General features: G+C 45.3%; 1 protein-coding gene across 1 annotated transcript in view; it reads left to right on the top strand.

Annotated features, from left to right (window-relative positions):
- The window catches only part of stam2 (signal transducing adaptor molecule (SH3 domain and ITAM motif) 2), a gene marked incomplete at its 3' end in the record, with an annotated part of 35,298 nt that extends 14,478 nt beyond the window's left edge, over nucleotides 1-20,820 (top strand). The window contains 11 exon segments of the mRNA XM_080498356.1: nucleotides 2,408-2,474; nucleotides 2,719-2,917; nucleotides 5,517-5,611; nucleotides 9,479-9,561; nucleotides 9,659-9,746; nucleotides 9,837-9,891; nucleotides 10,007-10,154; nucleotides 20,319-20,494; nucleotides 20,634-20,682; nucleotides 20,684-20,774; nucleotides 20,777-20,820. Coding sequence (XP_080354482.1) covers nucleotides 2,408-2,474; nucleotides 2,719-2,917; nucleotides 5,517-5,611; nucleotides 9,479-9,561; nucleotides 9,659-9,746; nucleotides 9,837-9,891; nucleotides 10,007-10,154; nucleotides 20,319-20,494; nucleotides 20,634-20,682; nucleotides 20,684-20,774; nucleotides 20,777-20,820 — 1,095 coding nt within the window.
- Between the last annotated feature and the right edge of the window lie 318 nt (nucleotides 20,821-21,138).

Here is a 21,138-nt window from a genome sequence, read left to right as displayed (position 1 = left end):
AAGACATCTGTGAGCTCCTCGGCACAGTCTCTCAGGACACGACCAGGGATGTTGTCGGGACCCGGGGCTTTGCGTGCGTTGGTCCCTCTGAGGGATCGCCTCACGCTGTCCGGGGATAACGTCAGCACCTGGTCGCCAGGAGGTGGTGGGGTCTTCTGTTCCGGGGTGTTGTTGTCTGCCTCAAAGCGAGCGAAGAAGTCGTTCAGCTGGTCAGGCAGAGAGGAGGAGTTGTCACAGGTCTGTGGAGAGGGCTTGTAGTCTGTGATGGTCTGTATCCCCCGCCACAGGTTCCTGGTGTCTCTGCTGTCACTGAAGTGGTCGGCGATCCTCCTGGAGTACTGTCTCTTGGCTAACCTGATGCCACGTGCCAGGTTGGCCCGGGCTAGCCTCAGGCCCGTCTCGTCGCCAGCTTTGAAGGCAGCGTTCCGAGCCCTCAGGAGCCTGTGGACCTCTCCTGTAAACCATGGCTTCTGGTTGGCCCGGATGGAGATGGTTTTTTTGACCGTGACGTCTTCCATGCACTTCCTCATGTAGGAAGTGACGGTGTCTGTGTACTCCCGGAGGTCTGTGGTGTTGTTGTAGGTGGCTGCCTGTCTGAACATGCTCCAGTCAGTGGTGGAGAAGCAGTCCTGGAGTGCCTCTGACGACCCCTCCGGCCACACCTGAACCTGCTTTTTGACTGGTTTGATGACTTTAACCAGAGGCCTGTGAGCTGGCATTAGCATGGCAGTGGAGTGGTCTGAGGCTGCGAGGTGGGGGAGGGGGAGGGCTTTGTAGGCCCCTCTGTGTGTGGTGTAGACATTGTCCAGGATATTGTTTCCCCTTGTTGGAAAGTTGATGTGTCCATGGAGTTGTGGAAACACGCTTTTGGGGTTGGCGTGGTTAAAATCCCCAGCCAGGATGAGGAAAGCATCTGGGTGGGCTGTCTGCTGCTCACTGATGTGCTGGTGGAGTTCATTCAGTGCCTCACTCCTGTTGTTGTTGGAGCCAGGCGGGATGTGAATTGCCACCAGCAGTGTGGCACTAAATTCCCTCGGCAGGTAGAATGGCCGGCATTTAATAACCATAAGCTCCACCAGTGATGAGCAATGTTTACAGACCACAGCAGCGTCACGGCACCAGGCATCACTGATGTAAACACAGAGTCCCCCGCCGCGAGTCTTCCCCCCCCCCTCGACGAGCGCTCTGTCTGCCCGGTAGCATGTTAGCCGGGCTAGCTGGATAGCGCAGTCCGGTACGCCGTCATTCAGCCATGTTTCCACAAACACAAGAACGCAACAGTCACTCACGCTCTTGGAAGTTGTGCGGAGAAGTCTGATATAGTCCATTTTGTTGTCCACAGAGCGAACGTTGGCCAGCGTGATGGTAGGGATGGTCGGCCGGTGAGGGCTAGCCGCTAGCCTAGCTCGGATTCCTCCGCACTTCCCCCTCTTCTGCTTCCTCATGCACTGCCTGTGGCGCCTCCACTGTGGGCTGGATGCAGGAGTGGGGGTCGGTGGATGAGCCGGCTCCCAGAGCAGACCGCGGTCGCGTATCTCTTCCGCGTCAGCTGGTTTAGGTTCTGTGAAAGTGGTCCTGCTGATGTTGAGCAGAACCTCACGGGAGTAGGTGCGTCTCAGGTGTCTCAGGTGTAGCGAGGACAACAGGGACGGGCATATGCACGTGTGGGCATAACACAAAAAACACAAAAATGCCGATTCGACGGGAGAGAGAGGAGCCGCTGCGTGTTCACGCGCCGCCATCTTTCATATGTTCATATGTGTAGGTTTGGCTGGTTGTGTGAGGAAGAACTGCCAATTCAAGTAAGCCTACTACTAAAATAGTGTTTTTCACTGAATGTGAAATCTCAACATTTAATAAATTAAAAAGGAGACAGTCCACCAATCCAAATGGAAGCATTGGATAGTTTGCTGGAGTGTTCTAGTTTTAAGGAAGTGTCATTATTTGGGGTTTCTTTGTCCATCCAGTCACCTTCTATACTGCTTTATCGAACACACACACACACACACACACACACACACACACACACACACACACACACACACACACACACACACACACACACACACACACACACACACACACACACACACACACACACACACACACCACACACAGTTTTGGACTGTGGAGGAAAACCAGAGTACCTGGAGAACTTGTTGGCTGTAAATAATCCACAGCATCCAGTTGACGCTCTTTTACAGTTTGAATCACTGTAATGTCAGAACTGTTAATGAGACGCCTCCAAGGCCGAGTTAACAACACGTGGTACCCAGCGTGAACTGCAGGGGGCATCGCAGTGTTTGCCAATCAGTTTATCGCTCCCTCTCCCCTACACACACACACACACACACACACACACACACACACACTCTGACTTAACAATGTCTTTCTATATTGCCTGCAGGGGTCCAGCACAAAGGTCAGCACACCTGCTGCTAGTAAAGCACCGGATGATGGCGACCTGGCCAAAGGTAAAGTCACATCACATCATTCAGCGCTGCCTGCACTTCACATTTGTCCTCTTCACCATTTTATTTTTAACATACTTCTTTAATCCTTTTTATACTCGATTTAGTTACATTTTACAGTTGGAAAATGTGCAATGAGCTTAAATAAAATACATCATATTAAGACAGAACTTTGTGCAGTGCTGGAAATCGGACACTCCTCGCCTTCTGTCCACATCTCTTTTGTGCTATCTTCTATCAATGCCAGCTATCCAGCTGTCCTTGCAGGAGCAGAAGCAGCAGGCAGAGACGCGACCTCTGACCATTGCCTCAGACCCCTCAAACTATACAAATGGCAGCGGAGGGCAGGAGGCCCGGAAGGTGCGAGCGCTTTACGACTTTGAGGCAGCGGAAGACAACGAGCTGACCTTCAAGACTGGAGAGCTGATTCTAGTTTTGGATGACAGGTGATGTTTCTCCTCTTCACATATTTCCGCCCTATAAGGCACCTAAATACCTCAAATTTTCTCAAAAGCTGCCAGTGCGCCTTATATATGGAAAAATTGCTCTACTCGAGATTGCTATTTGACAGCTGAACAACCAGAAGCTTTTATTTTGACAACTCTAAATCTTCAGAGCGGACGACACTCCACACAACACCTTCATCACTCATGGTTGCACACCAACATTCTAACAAACCAAAATAAACTAGATGAAATAATTACTCCCTAAACTGGGGAACAAAAACACAACATAAACACAATCAACACAACACCAAGCCCAACAACAACCCACAATAACCTCCAACAACACAAAACATGAATTCCCATCATGCCTTGCATCCTGAGCTCATCAGTGCAGCCGATAGCTGCAATGAATTATGGGAGTTTCTGTTTGTGGTGTTTTAAATGCAATTATTGGGGGTTATATTTGGTTTGTGGTGTCGGTAATAATTGTGTTGTGTTGTGTTTTTGTTGCTTAGTTCATGTAGTTTAGTTTATTATTATTATTATTATTACCGGTAGTTGTAAGTTGTCAACCAGCAGTGAAGAAGGTTTTGTGTGTAGTGTCGTCCTGGCATAGGCTGCAGGTAGGACTATCAAAATAAAATGTGTGCACCTCTCTGGGTGTTAGAATCAGTGGAAAATGTAACCTAATGGCTTTGAGCTATAAAGGTTGCTGACCACTGGTCTATTCCATGCGCCTTATAATGCGGTGAGCCTTATATATGAACAAAGTTGTAAATTATGTCAATCGATGTAGGTGTGCCTTATAATCCGGTGCGCCTTATAGTGCGGAAAATATGGTATTCTGCTCCGTCGTCTGAAAACCACGATGGACTCGACGAAAACTTGTGTGTCTACACACACTTCTAAAATATCAATTGGCGGATTTCCTGTGTAAAACTTTTATGTTAAGTTTTGAAATAACTGATAAAACAAAAGTGCTTTTCAATCATATTTATTAGGTTTTATTGGTGCGCTGGAGGCCTTTAGATTTCAAAATTTCACTTGTGAAATAGTTAAACAGCCAAACAAAGCTTTAAAGGCCTATGGAAATGTAACACCCTATTATGCAAAAAAATGATAGTTCGGGTACTACTTGAAGGGGTTTCTCCAACACAACCCCACCACTGTTGTTGCATAACAAAACGTCACTTGAATTTTGAATCTCCAGCCGACGAAATCAGGGGAATCCTTCTCGTACGTGGCCCTTGTGGGCAGAGCCTATGTGTGACGTCACGAGTTGGACACAATCTCGATCTGTTGTGTGGCGTTCATATTGGCTTGCGTTGTTTCCCGTCTTAACTATCGAAGTTTTTACAGTGTTTTAAAGTTATAGTCGGCGTTTTATGAGCCTTGACGAAAGATTGAGCATGGAAGAGACCATAGAGAGGAGGAAAGGAGGAGGGGGAAAAAAATATCCAATGTGGCAGGATAAAGGACACGCTGGAGCTGAAGGTAAACTTGTCTTATATTTCGCAACCGCCAAAAACCGAAAACGGCACAACACATCCAAAACGCGGGAGTCCCCCTCGGCTAAACACCGGGAGTTAGCCAAGGCTGCGCGCACGGACACTGGGAGCTGGCGCAGGAAAACGTGAGGGAAAAGGAATCCACCCTCATCCGAGCCCAGAAGCGACAGCGTATTGTCCATCGGGTCCACAGGAAAAGGAGTCTGTCCGCCCTCTCAGCGGCAGACAGGCTGTACCTACGGAGCAGGAGCTGCTTGAGAGCGGCACACTTCCCAAGACGCGGGGGAGCGCGCAACAGCAGCATGGCCCGACGAGTGGACTGCTGGTGTATGGCTGCGACAATCAAGTAATACCTGGACTCATCTTCAGTGATTCCGCGCAGTCGGAAAAGCGCTTGGACATGCTCGAACCATGAAGCCGGGTTTGTTCTGCCAAAAGTCAGGACGCCTCAAAGCTGCGGTGAAAACTGCCGGCTGCTGAGGCTGAGGAGATGCGGACGAGTCGACGTCACAGTCTTCTGCTTCCTCAAACATGTTCAAAACGGGGTCACCAATGTGGCAGAATGACCCATTCTGTGTCTTCATCAATAACTGGATTTGAAATGACCGATGATGATGATGAAATATCGTTAAGTTTAGCCCTCTTTTTGTCCTCAAAACTCCGATCCGCCATGATGTAAACACAACTTGGGCACAGCGTGTGTCCCACTCGTGACGTGACGCACATATCGTCTGCTACTTTCGGTCTAGTCAGAAGCAGTTCACCGAGCAATGAAACTGGCACTGTGTCTTAAAATTTTACCCTTGGGCCAGTTAGCATAAAAAATGTCCCTAGAAGCAATAGCCAGAGTGTTTTGGAGGTCGAATTTCCATTACCCTCGGCCTTTAAGTAATAATTTACTGTGTCTAATATTGCTTTATGTAACCACCCTGATGATTCACTGGATGCATATTTATTAAGTAGTTGGGCAAAGTCTGCTTGGCACATCAAGTTCAGTACAAATTTGAAGATGTCTCATTTTTCAAGAAGACTGTGCACGGCGCATTTCATTTTGCTTCGATGTTATTTTTTGTCTCTGCTTGTGTTTACAGCGATCCTAACTGGTGGAAAGGAGAGAACCACAGAGGAGTCGGACTTTTTCCCTCCAACTTTGTCACATCCAACTTGAATGCAGAGCTAGAGATCGGTATGAATAATGAACCTTTCAGTCCATTCAGCTGCACACCATTGTTTTTCTTTGCGCCATTACAAGGTGTACCCTTTGTTTCACTAAATTGTTCGGGCCAAACACAAGGAAAACCTCTCTTTGAATAGGAGTAAACCTTCTGTAGAACCAGACTCGGGGCAGGGGGGGGGGTTGGAGTTGGGGGCGGCTTTGTTCTGGTCTGGTTGCAGTTAGCAGGTAGAAAGAGAGAAAATGATAGGACAGAGAGCAACAGGCAAACGAGTTGTCATCAGAAGGCAAGTTCATCCACTCGCTGCTGACTGAGCCACAGATCGTGAGCTTCCAGTTTTACTGTCCTGCGTCAAGGTGAGTGCAGAGACTACAGGAGAGAGAAATAATGTTATTGATATTGAATGTATGCAGCGTTCCATGTCATTTATATATATATGTATATGTATGTAAATATATATATATATATATATATATATGTGTGTATATATATGTATATATATATGTATATGTATATGTATGTAAATATATATATATATGTGTGTGTGTGTATATGTATATGTATGTATTAAGGGATAGATCTTAATTTTTTTTATCCCCCGCCGTGGCTGATAGGCCCCGAAGGGGGATCTTGAAACAGTCTCCGTACGTACGTACGTCCGTCCGTCCGTTCGAACGTTTCTACGTATATCTCGGCAACCCCTGGGCCCACAGTGACCAAACTTCACATGTGGATACATCTCAGAGGGGGAAGGGATACTATGGTGACCTTGACCTAATTTGCATATTAAATAGGTCACAGGGTCACAAAGTGCTTAAAAACACCTTTTGGACTCTGGAGACGTATTTTGACATAGCTTATGAAGAAGACCTTTCAGATTCTACATAATTATCTACTAGGACCCATGGAACACCCTCTAGTGTACCAAGTGTGCTGCCTTAGAGCTGGCTTTGTGAGAAAATATAAAGCCCTCCGGCGAGGGATTAGCCGAGCAACGGCCTTCTTGTTTTTTTTCCCCACGAGTCAAGCAGACTAGTGAGCCATGGGTTGCACTTGTCCTGCAGACTTTACACTAGTCCTGCACCCAGTGAAATACATTTTGTTAAGCAAAAATGGTTTCATGTTATATTAAAATCATGATCACAGAAATAACAATGGATTTTTTTTAAATGCTTAATTTTTTATTGCAGGTACATCATCTTAGACTTTTCTTCCCTTGTGGTATACAGCAAAAAAATTGAAAAACGACTCTGAATTTAGTCACCCCCTGCCTCCCTCATCACCTGCCTGCTGCTGTGTGGTTAAATTGGCTTTTGCACTTTTGCGTAGGCAATGGCTTATGCACATCGTGCAGCAATAGCTTGAAGTTCTCCAGTTGTTATAATTTTTATATGTAATAGACAATACTAGAGAATTAATGACTAGTTTTGGACAAAAAATTAATTGGAGTATCATACATTAATTGATATTATTCAGTGACCAGAGTACACCAATAAAAAGACACAAAACTGATGTATGGCAGAGTCCAGTAATGGATAACACAAACTGACAAAATGTGTCTCCAGTTGTCAGTAAAATATTTTGAAAACAAATATTGAAGCACAATTCATCAACATTCAAATGATACCAGAGCTCTGTTTGCTTTAATATTCTTTTTATCATTATTGTTGACTTTATATGGGGCTGTAATAAACGCCTCTCTACCGGCAAGTATGAAATGTACAAATGTATGCATGTATTCTCTCAAAAGACAACTTGAGGTTAGTATAAGGTCAGAAAAGGAAGCAGTGCAAACTATTTTTATTCACTTTGGACAATGTGGGGGTCTGCGTGACGTCATCTTCTCATAATAAACTAGTTCTATCTTTAAAACCACAGAATCACTTTATTAATCCCTGGAGAAATTATTTAGCAACGCAGAACAAACTGCAGTGTTTTCAGCTCAAACACAATACGAATTATTGGGACTATTTACAGAGAGTTTAGCGTGGACTATGACGCAGCTTCACGGAGGTGAATCTGCCACGCTTGCCACCGTGGAAGAGCATGCTGTTTTGATGTAGCGGTCGGCACCGTTCACCTCGGCGAGCAGCCATTTTAAAACGGTGACGCCTGGCAGCAGAGTGCCACTTGGTTGTACAACACCTTTGCATACATCCACGTTGATGTGTTGCTTTGTGGTGTTTTGAGCATAAAATACGTTCAAACGATGGACATGTCATGAAAAGTTGGTTAGCTGCAATGCTAACTTCCCTAGCAGAGCAGCCGGAAGGGAAACACTTGTGGAGTCATTTCAGTAACAGTGACACACAGACGAGGCTTCATGGATGAGAAATCTCCGAAGGTTGGATTGGAAATGTATAATTTTGCACGAGTCCCACGGACGAGCCATCAGAAATGTGTAGTAGTCCGTAGAAATATGTACATGTCTCAGACTGGCGGACCGGCATTAAAATTGACCCCTGGTCTGGGAGTGCACAGAAAATACGCTCCCAGGATGGGGACGGACACGGCAATCGTCACAAAATCCCATTGAACTGACGCCATTGCAACCCACAGACACAAACTTGGTCCTACAGGTGTGGATGAGAGTCCCGTTAGCAGCATCCAGAGGCAGCCCCTTTTTCGCCACTCGTGACGTCTGTAGAGGAGGCGGGGATGATGCTCCGCTGCACACCGCTATCCACGAGGAAATGCCTCCCGGATATAACGTTTTTGATAAACGGCAGCTTCCCGGTGTTCCTGGTGCTGGATGGTCTGGCATTTCCTTGCACAAAAAGGAGCAGGGTGGCATGCAGCGCTTGGCTCTGCTCACGAAACGACGGTGAAAATAGCAAAGCTGGCTGTCTTTCTTCCGCCAATCCGTAACCGCTCCGAACGGAGGCTGTGCTCCTCCTCCAGCCGGTGTCCAGGCTGTGCCGGCAGGACATCGTGCACTCCGTATGTCCGTGATGCGAGCAAGAAGTTGACGCAGAAACAGCTGGCTGAACCGGAATTCGATATCACCATCAGCTCCGCGGGTTTACTGTCTCCCAAGCTGTTGAGAGACAGGAGATGCTCCACACGTTTGGCATTGGATAGCTGGAACAGCTGGAGGAGTTGAATTTCGAACGCAATGTATTTTTCCTGCTTCTGCAGTTCCGGAAGCAGCCCCCTCACCCAGTCGGTGGTGGACGAATCTAGCGCTGCGATGACGTGGAAAGATTTTGTGCAAGTCCTCAGAGATGGAACTGAGCCTCAATGTTGGGATCGAGGCTCGATTTGAGTTTTGAGGTAACACTATGTGGAGAAAGTTTAGCCTCGTGATGATGGAGAGACAGAAACGAGGGATGAAGGGCGTGTTTCTAACCTTAAGTCACATCTGGTACAGCTTCGGTGAGTTAAGCAAATAAGATTAAGCCAAACAGGAAGTTGCTTTTGGAAATCCTGTCATTTTGAAAACGATGGTGTTGATCATGTTTCATCTAGATGGCCACAGGGAAAAAGTCCAAAGCAACAAAACTCACAGAAAAATGACCAAAAATAATAGTCAGGTTGCACCACTTTAAAAGGCCACTGTGGAAACTGCAGATGCACATATGATAGGGAAAACACAACCCATTAAAAGCTGGTGAGAATTGGCGGCAACAAAAAGAGCACTTGGATTTTTAAGAATAAAGACATTACCATAATTGATTTCTGCGTTTTTATATCGATAATTGATATTGCCCATGCAATGACTCTTTTTCACATTTACTTATTGTGGGTGTTTTTGTTCAAGTTGCTATAGCAGCTTCATTTCTTAAATCTTCCAGTGTTTTGTGTTGGTGTTTTTGAATGTCATGAGTCGATGCGAGTATTGGGCTTCTTGATTTAACCAGGGCCAAATGTGATTTTAGTGGTTCATGTCGAGAAGTCGGCCCCTTCTGAAGAGAATAGGCTGGAAACCAGAGTTGAGCCTGAGCCGGTGTTCATTGACGAGGTAACTTCTCTACTTCTTCAGCGCACATTTATTTTTCCGCCCCGAATGACCTCTTGATGCCGCTTCCCACCTTAAATCTGCTGTCCTCTCTCTGCAGGAGAAAATGGACAGAACATTGGCACTGCTGCAGAATGCAGATCCTGCTGAGCCGTCTCCCGACTCCCCTGAGCTGATCCAGCTGGAGGGTAGAAACTTTAATGCCGGTGTAAATCCAGTCCGCCTGTGCTCCTCTCTTCAGTTCTTCGTCTTCATGTTTTTCTTCTCTGGTTGCACAGGTGCGTGTGAACAGATGAATCCACTGATTGATGAGAAGCTGCAGGAGATTGACAGGTATTGTGCCAGGTGGAAGCAGTACAATTCCACACGAATATCATAATTCACATCCGATTTTCCAGGAAGGTGTATACGATCATTTGTGCAGTAATTTCCACTGTCTGTGCTGCAGGAATCACTCGGAGTTGTCAGATTTGAATGTTAAGATTTCAGAGGCTCTGGAGCTTTACAACAAACTCATGAATGAGGCTCCATTCTACTCAGCCTACTCCAAGATGCCGTCGCAGTATGCAGCAGCTGGCTCTGCTGTGGGCATGCAGGTCAGAAACACTCCTGCCAAGCACAACTGGTCCATAACTTTAAACATGTAATTATCTCCTCCTGGTCAGATTTTTTTCTAACAAATCATTCTATATTGATTTGTTTAAATCTGCACATCAATCTAATCTCTTTATTCAGTGTTCATGTAAATGCGATAATCATTTCATTAGCTTTTATTTAATTAGGAAAAAAAACCACATCGAGGTTAAGAATCTCTTTTATAAGTGTGTCCTGGTTGAGGTACATATAATACATTTAAAATGTCGGTGATACTAAATAGTCTCAAAAACAAATAAATGGCAAAAGACAAAATGCATGAAATTAAAACATTTAAATATGAAATAATCTTATGTAAAAACATATAATTATTATCCCCCGCCGTAGCCGATAGGCCCCGAAGGGGGATCTTGAAACAGTCTCCGTCCGTACGTCCGTCCGTTCGAACGTTTCTACCTATATCTCGGCAACCCCTGGGCCCACAGTGACCAAACTTCACATGTGGATACATCTCAGAGGGGGAAGGGATACTATAGTGACCATGACCTAATTTGCATATCAGGTCACAGGGTCACTAAGTGCATAAAAACACCTTTTGGGCTCTGGAGACGTATTTTGACATAGCTTATGAAGAAGACCTTTCAGATTCTACATAATTATCTACCAGGACCCATGGAACACCCTCTAGTGTACCAAGTGTGCTGCCTTAGAGCTGGCTTTGTGAGAAAATATAAAGCCCTCCGGCGGGGGATTAGCCCAGCAACGGCCTTCTTGTTTCACGATGTATTTAATTAGGTCATGGCCCGGTGTTGCACGGCTTCATGAATTAATTATATCTGTCAAACTCACCCATCAAACTCAGTGGGTGGCTATTGCTGGTCGAGTCAAACCATTGCTTTGGTCTGAAGAGTTTCTGAACATGACGCTCCGTTACCGGAGGATCTGCATGAACTTTTCATGAGAGGAGCTCCCACAACAACAGCATGTGACCAAGATTCAAACGTCACCAAGTGAACCACTAGAATGGATTCTACAGTTTCAAAACACGGTGGTTACCTTCGGACGACGCATCCTAGTCGCCACTCTAGTCAGTGTGATCATTTGACAGGAGCGATGAAGTGTCCGAGACTATAATGAATCATAACTCGCTGAATACTAAACTGATCTTCACCTGCTTTTCTTTCCTGCAAATGATATACATGTAGGTCTTATACTGGACACATGGTTTGGCTTATTTTAATGTTAAAAACATTGACTAAACAATAATAGGTCAAACAGTCCCCACACACGCATGATGAAGAAGAAGCAGATTGTGCACTACACAGGTTTTTTTGTTGAAGTTGAAAAATAATAGGATTACATAATAAACCTATATGTAAGATACAAGACAATAGACAAGTTATCAATCAGAACAAAATTGAGATTTTTTAAAGAGATTTTATTCACTCATTTCAGGCACTTTACATGTGTACAATCACATACTTAACGAATATCCATATAGTCAGGAAATACGGCCGACCAAGGCGGTGGCCGTATTTTCTGCTCTGCAGCAGCCTAAGCAGGTCTACTCTTTATAAAGCCTATGGTGGAAACAAGACAAGTCTGGAGTTTCACAGTGAATCAGGAGCAGACTTTATCATCCAGAGCCACACAGTGTGTCCCAATATATTCACTTGCTCTGCAATGATCCTTTATCTGAGATCAATCTCTTCTGACTTGATGTGCAAGAGAACCAATCAGGTGTCAGGACCCTCCCACTGAGTTTGATGGGTGAGTTTGACAGATAAAATGAATTCATGAAACGGTGCAACACCAGACCATGAAATAAATATATATACAGTGGGGAGAACATGTATTTGATACTCTCATGCCCGCTTTTTTAAGTAATGAGTAATCTCACGCATTACTATTTCTAAACCAGTAATCAGATTAAAGTTACTTCTCCAAGTCACTGTGTGCTACTATTGTAGCGTCCCACAAGGCAAGTTTCTTGACTGCAAAGCCACTTTATTATTAAATAGAACTGGGCTGCTCCTTCGTTCTCCTCCAAATGGACACACACAGTCCATGCAGTCTCACCTGACCCGTCCCCTTCTCCACTCTCAGCCAATCACAGTCCAACTCACTCTCTCTGTGCGTTCAGGTAACAAAAGAATCAAAACCAAGAAATGTCAACACTAAACCATATCATTGCAACAAAAATACAACTGCAGAGATGTTGAACTCTTTTTGTAATTTTTTTCTTTTTGTAATCAATCAATCAATAAAAGATACAACAGACTACAGCTACATCACCAGGTAAATAAATATCAGTAATAGTAAAAATCTCACAATAAAACGTCAGTCAATAAAAAGTCAGATATACAGTGGGGAGAACAAGTATTTGATACACTGCTGATGTTTTTAGTTTTCCCACTTGCAAAGCAAGTCTGTAATTTGTATCAAAGGTACTCTTCAACTGTGAGGGACAGAATCTAAAACAAAAATGCAGAAAATCACAGTGGATGATTTTTAAATAATTAATTTCCATTGTATTGCATGACATAAGTATTTGATACATCAGACAAACAGAACAATATTTGGTACAGAAACCTTGGTTTGCAATTACAGAGATCAGACGTTTTCTGTAGTTCTTCACCAGGTTTGCACACACTGCAGCAGGGATTTTGGCCAGGATATCACGATACGTGGCCCCATCCATCCTCCCCTCAATACGGGGCAGTCGTCCCGTCCCCTTTGCAGAAAAGCATCCCCAAAGAATGATGTTTCCACCTCCATGCTTCACAGTTCGGATGGTGTTCTTGGGGTTGTACTCATCCTTCTTCTTTCTCCAAGCATGGCGAGTGGACTTTAGACCAAAAAGCTCCACTTTTGTCTCGTCACACCACATGACCTTCTCCCATTCCTCCTCTGGATCATCCAGAGGGTCATTGGCAAACTTCAGACAGGCCTTGACACGCGTTGGTTTGAGCAGGGGGACCTTGTGTGCAGTGCAGGATTTTAATCCATGACGGCGGAGTGTGTTACTGATGGTTTTCTTTGAGACTGTGGTCCCAGCTCTATTCAGGTCATTGACCAGGTCCTGCCATGTAGTTCTGGGCTCATCCCTCACTGTCCTCATTATCATTGATGCCCCACGAGGAGAGATCTTGCATGGCGCTCCAGACCGAGGGAGATTGACCGTCGTCTTGAACTTCTTCCATTTTCTGATAATTGTAACAGTTGTTTCCTTCTCACCAAGCTGCTTGCCTATTGTCCTGTAGCCCATCCCAGCCTTGTGCAGGTCTACAATTTTATCCCTGATGTCCTTGCACAGCTCTCTGGTCTTGGCCATTGTGGAGAGGTTGGAGTGTGTGGACAGGTGTCTTTTATACAGGTAACGAGTTCAAACAGATGCAGTTAATACAGGTAATGACTGGAGAACAGGAGGGCTTCTTAAAGAAGAACTAACAGGTCTGTGGTAGCCTAAATTGTTACTGGTTGATAGGCGATCAAATACTTATGTCATGCAATACAATGGAAATTAATTATTTAAAAATCATCCACTGTGATTTTCTGCATTTTTGTTTTAGACTCTGTCCCTCACAGTTGAAGAGTACCTTTGATACAAATTACAGACCTCTACATGCTTTGTACGTGGGAAAACTTCAAAAATCAGCAGTGTATCAAATACTTGTTCTCCCCCACTGTATATATATACAGTACAGACCAAAAGTTTGGACACACCTTCTCATTCAAAGAGTTTTCTTTATTTTCATGACTATGGAAATTGTAGATTCACACTGAAGGCATCAAAACTATGAATTAACACATGTGGAAATATATACTTAACAAAAAAGTGTGAAACAACTGAATATGTCTTATATTCTAGGTTCTTCAAAGTAGCCACCTTTTGCTTTGATTACCGCTTTGCACACTCTTGGCATTCTCTTGATGAGCTTCAAGAGGTCGTCACCTGAAATGGTCTTCCAACAGTCTTAAAGGAGTTCCCAGAGATTCTTAGCACTTGTTGGCCCTTTTGCCTTCACTCTGCGGTCCAGCTCAGCCCAAACATCTGGATTGGGTTCAGGTCCGGTGACTGTGGAGGCCAGGTCATCTGGCGCAGCACCCCATCACTCTCCTTCTTGGTCAAATAGCCCTGACACAGCCTGGAGGTGTTTGAGGTCATTGTCTTGTTGAAAAATAAATGATGGTCCAACTAAACGGAAACCGGATGGAATAGCATGCCGCTGCAAGATGCTGTGGCGCCATGTTGGTTCAGTATTCCTTCACTTTTGAATAAATCCCCAACAGTGTCACCAGCAAAGCCCCCCCACACCATCACACCTCCTCCTCCCTGCTTCACGGTGGGAACCAGGCATGTAGACTCCATCCGTTCACCTTTTCTGCGTCGCACAAAGACACGGCGGTTGGAACCAAAGATCTCAGATTTGGACTCATCAGACCAAAGCACAGATTTCCACTGGTCTAATGTCCATTCCTTGTGTTCTTTAGCCCAAACAAGTCTCTTCTGCTTGTTGCCTGTCCTTAGCAGTGGTTTCCTAGCAGCTATTCTTCCATGAAGGCCTGATTCACACAGTCTCCTCTTAACAGTTGTTCTAGAGACGTGTCTGCTGCTAGAACTCTGTGTGGCTTTGACCTGCGGTTAACCTGCCATTTCTGAGGCTGGTGACTCGGATGAACTTATCCTCCGCAGCAGAGGTGACTCTTGGTCTTCCTTTCCTGGGCCGGTCCTCATGTGAGCCACTTTCTTTGTAGCGCTTGATGGTTTTTGCGACTGCACTTGGGGACACTTTCACAGTTTTCCCAATTTTTCGGACTGACTGACCATTTCTTAAAGTAATGATGGTCACTCGTTTTTCTTTAGTTAGCTGCTTTTTTCTTGCCATAATACAAATTCTGACAGTCTATTCAGTGGGACTATCAGCTGTGTGTCCACCTGACTTCTGCACAACACAACTTATGGTCCCAACCCCATTAATAAGGCAAGAAATCCCACTTATTAAACCTGACAGGGCACACCTGTGAAGTGAAAACCATTTCAGGTGACTACCTCTTGAAGCTCATCAAGAGAATGCAGTGTGTGTGAAGCAGTAATCAGAGCAAAAGGTTGCGACTTTGAAGAAACTAGAATATAAGGCGTATTTTCAGTTGTTTTGCACTTTTTTGTTAAGTACATATTTCCACATGTGTTAATTCATAGTTTTGATGCCTTCAGTGTGAATCTACAATGTCAATAGTCATGAAAAGAAAGGAAACTCATTGAATGAGAAGGTGTGTCCAAACTTTTGGTCTGTACTGTATATATATATATATATATATATATATATATTTTTTTTTTTTTTTTACATAAAATTTCATATTTTAATTAATTAATGACACATTTGTATATTTAATTCCAATTTTAATTAATAATGAAAAAATAATGAATTATTTAATGGTGTATTATTTAATTATTTATTTTTGGCAGAGTCAGCCCTCCATATTCTTCAGTGTTGTCCAACGAAAAGATAAAATGCTCGCAGAAATGGGGTGTACTCACTTTTGTGACGTGTGTGTGTGTGTGTGTGTGTGTGTGTGTGTGTGTGTGTGTGTGTGTGTGTGTGTGTGTGTGTGTGTGTGTGTGTGTGTGTGTGTGTGTGTGTGTGTGTGTGTGTGTGTGTGTGTGTGTGTGTGTGTGTGTGTGTGTGTGTGTGTGTGTGTGAGTGAGACTTACCTGTGGGGCGTAGGGGGGTGTCCCGTCCCTGTGCATTGAGCCTACCAGATGAACCAGATCTGTCCAGAGCTGATGGTTTTGTGCCAGCTGCTCGACATTCTCCACAGCAACTCCATGTCATAAGGATGTCGAGCCATCAGGTTTGCCTCGTGGTCGTCTCCAACCTTGGGTTGGACTGGAGAATGGCTCTCGTCGGATGGTCAGGAGGAAGGCGAAGTCTATTGGCCAAACCAGCGGCTGCAACGTTGCTGCCTACATGCTCTGGGCTGGCACGTGTGGGATCTAAGCACTTCATTGGAAACCTGCTGGGGCCACCTGATGATCTCCATTTTTCTGAGAGCCCTGCTGTCAAAGGCAAGACTCTTGCAGCCAGAGTCTTGTTTAAGGGCCAAGCCTCCGAGCCATAAAGCAGGATGGAGAGTACTGCAGAGTTGTAAATACAGAGCTTCATCTTGCATGAGATGGTCTGGTGCCGCCAGAGTGGTTTCCAGGGAGACTGCAGAGCTGATGCAGCCAGATAATCTCTGGTTTTAGGTCCCCGTTCTCCGTTACTATGGACCCCAGATACACAAAGTTCTTGACAAGCTCTACAATGTCATTACTAAGCCATAGGAGAGGTGGATCCGGTCCATCACCAACATACATTAACTTGGTTTTCGTCCAGCTCACATGGAGGCCAAGCTTATTTTCCTCTTCTGGATGTGCTCTTCAGGATGTGCTCTAGGATGTGCTGAGCAGAATGGTGTCGTCAGCGTATATCAGGTCAGTCAGGTGGTAGCTGCTGAAGGACACGCCGGGGTCCCGTTCACAGACCCTGAACATCAGATGATGCAATTGAAGAGGGAGCAGCCATGCAGCTCCACAGCTGCATGGCTGTGTGTGTGTAAGCCTGAGTGGGGGGTGTAATGACCACGAGTGTCCACCAGGTGGCGGCGGACCTTGGAGGGTCAGTGTGAGTGGGTGCAATGACCTCGAACGGACACCAGGTGGCGGCAGGCGTCTGGTTCGAGGCAGTAACCGGAACGACCACTAGGGGCGCGGCGGCCCACGGAGGGAGAATGCAATGACTCGACTTGTCCGTCGAGTGGCGACCTCTCAAGAGATTGCAATCGCCCACCAGAGCGGCTCGGCACGTGTAACTGTGCAGTTGTTCACCAGTCCAGATATAAGAATGTGCAGGATCTAGACAGAGAGAGAGAGATGCACAGTGCAGGAGGTTTGCGTGGATGTAAATCCAACACGCAGACACAGATTGGTTGGAAACACGGGATCGGCGTCCCTGACTTCAAACACAATAATGAAACACACAGCAATATTACAGTCACGTTATTCTCATTGCCTGCCCAGACTCTAAGCCTTACTCAGTTTGATGAGGGTGAACGTGCTGCGGCGGCCGGGGAAAGTCCGTTGATTTCCCGGCTACGGGCTGATTTCTCTGGCGTCCCAGGGAAACAAGCTGAACTGGTCTGTGGACAGGGAAAAGTCCACAGGATGATCCCAGAGGTGATCAAGCGCTTCTTTTGAGGAGGGGGAAGAAGAAGCGGGTTCAGCTCAGCATGCAGTGAAGAAGAGAAAAAAAGGAAAAACGAAAGCAATTCCACGTTGGTTCTCGGCTCGTCCAGCGAGGTGAGGAACTCCGGCCTGCAGTACTTTCTCTCCGTGCGAAGAGGTGCGTCCGCTCTCGGAGCACATTCGGCTTGGAAGAGGCAGAAATTACCTTCGCGGGGGTTACTTATACCTCTTGTTTTGGTTCCGGGTTTCCGCTGGGCTCTGGGCCATGTGGACCAATCCTGAAGGAGGGCCCGCCCCGGACATTCCAGCTGGTGAGGGAGCTCTCGTGCTCCCCTGCTGTTGGCCTCCAGTGTTGCACCTTGGAGGGGGGGGGGATCCGGGGGGGATCACATGACCAATGGCGAACTTTTCCAGTTCTGACCATGTGGTCTCTTTGTTCTCAAAACGTGGTCCCCCCCTCCCCCCTTCCATGCGGTTGAGCGGCCCAACAACGGTAACAGCAGAATGAATTCTGAAGTCTACAAAACCATTTTGTCTGGCAATCTACAGAAAAATGCATCCAAACTAATTGTGAGAATCTTAATCATGTAACAAGACAATGACCCAAAACACACTGCCAATACAAAGGACTTCATCAGGGGGAAAGTGGAAGGTCTGAGACTGGCCAAGTTGATCACCGGACCTTAACACAACAGAGCATTTTACCTCCTGAAGAGGAGAATGAAGGGAGAAACCCCCAGAAACTAACAAGAACTGAAAGAGGCTGCAGTAAAGGCCTGCAAAAGCATTTCAAATGAAGAATGCAACAGTCTGGTGAAGTCATTGGATCGCAGGCTTGATGCAGTTATTACAAATGAGGGTTATGCCACCAAATATTAAATGTTATTCACTTTAAGTTAATTTAAAACTGTCTGTTGTAATGCTTTTGCTCACTTGAAAAGTAGATGGATTCTAACAAATGGTGCTCTGTCCTGAGTTGTTTAACACATCTAGATGGAAATACCATGACATAAAATCTGGAATTCTGAACGTTTGTCACGTATTCATGTTTTGACCCAAATGTCTTCAGTATACAACAAAAACAAAGGAATTGACCTTGCCATTCCAATGCTTTTGAAGGGGATTGTAACTTCAAAATCCCACCTTTATTTCAGTCCAAAGATGTACAAGTAGGCACTTTTAATTGAAAGATTGATGATTTCTTCTTGCTGTTACCTCATGTCTTCTAAGACACATTTATCATTCTCACAATATCCACACACACAATGTGCGTCAAAGATTTGGTGATGGTTTCATACACATTTGATTAGATTATTGCTCATTTAATTTCGTCCAAGCTCTTGGGGATACTTTCCTCGAAGTGTCACATTTGAACCTGCTAAAAGCTTTTCAGCTTTGATGCCAAGTCGTACATAATTGAGGAGTATATTCGGGCTCTGGCTTTACTGTTCAGACACTCTGACTGAAGGTTTGCAGCTCGTGGAAGAGGTGTGTTTGCACCTTGTGTGCTTTCGTCTCATGTAATTAGTGTTGTAATTTGGGCTTATCGTCTTCTCGTACCTTTTCGTGCACACCATCGCCACAGTTGATCCTGCTTTTCAAGCAGCCTTTTTTTTTTTTTTTTGTCCTCCCACACCGCCGCCATAGCCCTCGTTTTTATGCTGAGTGCCATTAAACACGACTGGACTGTGAATGCACCGTCAACAACATGAATTCCTGTTAAAACATGCAATTTTCATGGAAATGGTGACACTGTTTTTTTTAGTTTTTCCATCAGATAATGTGTGAATAGAGAATCCATTCAGAGTTTTGTCTATCTCGCTCTCGATCTAGCTCTCTGTTTCACTCTCTAGCTTTCTATCTATATCTAAATCTATCTCGCTATCGATCTATCTATCTCTCTGTATCTCTATCTCGCGCTTGCGCTTTCTCACTTGCTCTCTCTCACTCTGTCTCCCTGGGCCCGTCCACACCAGGAAACTGGTTCACCTAAATGAGCTGTTTTACGCTGATAATCCACATGAGGCGGTTTCAGAAGCCCAAAGACAAGTTTTTTTGAACACGTTCCCAGAGTGGGGAAATTCTAAATCCCCGCCTTGTGCCGTCAAACCCCCCCCCCCCCCCCCCCCCCCCAGGGATAATTAATAATGCCCATAATAATAATTTTTTCCGGCGTATGGATGCGGCCTCTATCTCGTTCTCTCTATCTTGCTCATTCTCTTGTTCTCTCTATCTTGCACTTATCTTTCAGCGATAACAAATAATCATAAGAAGGACTGCATAACAATTTACTCTTCAGGGCTTCTTATAATCCTTACTAAGAATGTAAAGAGTTTATTTTTCCAACTGTTTGTTTCTTCGAGCCTTCAAAAAAAAAATCGTTCAGCACTTTTTTGATGTGGTGTAAAAATAGATAATTTAGTAAATAATTGAGGCAAATGCACATTAGGATTAAATCTATATATATATATATATATATATATATATAAAAGCTACTCTGGAGCTACCATCCTCACACATCCATCTGCTCGGGAAAGATTGACTCGCCAGTTTGAATAGTATATGAGTAGAAACTGGAGTAGCACACGCACAGGGAGAAAATGCAAGCTTCAACAAACTGGTGACCAAACATCGCTGAAGGAAAAACAATTCAAAAGAGAAATGAAGTGCTTAAAATTCAGATGGTTTTCTGAGATACAGTATGTGTCACCTCTACTGAGTAGAAACTTTCACAAATGTATTTGCATATTTAAAGAAGTTAAAAACTGTGACTGTGCTCCAAGCACCTATGAAAAAAGAGAGTCCCATGAACAATCAACACTACTATTGACCGCTGAGACATAAGTTGACTTCAGTTTTGCTCAATAACACTTTCGAGACACTAACTGAGCCTTATGACGCTCAGCTCTGTATTAAAGACTCCTCTCTCTTCTCCCAGTCTGTTCAGAGCTACCACGGACAGCCTGGTGTCCCATACCTGCTTCCGGCGATGCCCCAGTGCCCCCCTGTGCAGCCCTACTCTCTGCCCAGCGACCAGCCCGGACCCCTGCACTCCCTGCCCCCTGCCGTGTCGGCCCCACCCAACAGCCAAGCTGCTCACACTCCCTACATGAGGTGAGGCTCATGTACTGACGGCATTTTAGAAATCTCTAAACTCACCAGATATTTAATACTGAAGATTGTAAACCAAGTCTGTTAATGGATCCGCTTAATTCTCATCTGGCTCTAAATGCCGCTTGTGCTTCCTTCACAGCGGTGGCATGAACGCTCAGTACGTGAACCCCGCAGTGGGAGGTTCTTACCCCCCACCAGGCGGGCGCAGCCATTGATATGCCGGCATATCACGGCTCCGGCATGGCCCCGGTGTCCTACCCGGTGGCTGCGGCCCCTCACCAGACCCCCAGCAGCAGGCGGCATATTACCAGCAGCCCCTCCTCTGAAACTCTTGAGAGAGAGAGAGAGAGAGAGAGAGAGAGAGAGAGAGAGAGAGAGAGAGAGAGAGAGAGAGAGAGAGAGAGAGAGGAGAGAGAGAGAGAGAGAGAGAGAGAGAGAGAGAGAGAGAGAGAGAGAGAGAGAGAGAGAGAGAGAGAGAGAGAGAGAGAGAGAGAGAGAGAGAGAGAGAGAGAGAGAGAGAGAGAGAGAGAGAGAAGAGAGAGAGAGAGAGAGAGAGAGAGGAGAGAGAGAGAGAGAGAGAGAGGAGGGTCATTATCTAGTTTATGGGGATATCAATTTACCACCTGTCATTCCCACACAATGCT

This window comes from Blennius ocellaris (assembly GCF_963422515.1).
Source record: "Blennius ocellaris genome assembly, chromosome: 6".
Lineage (NCBI taxonomy): Eukaryota > Metazoa > Chordata > Actinopteri > Blenniiformes > Blenniidae > Blennius > Blennius ocellaris.
The sequence above is the reverse complement of the archived record's forward strand: the minus strand, read 5'-3'. Positions and strand labels throughout refer to the sequence as shown.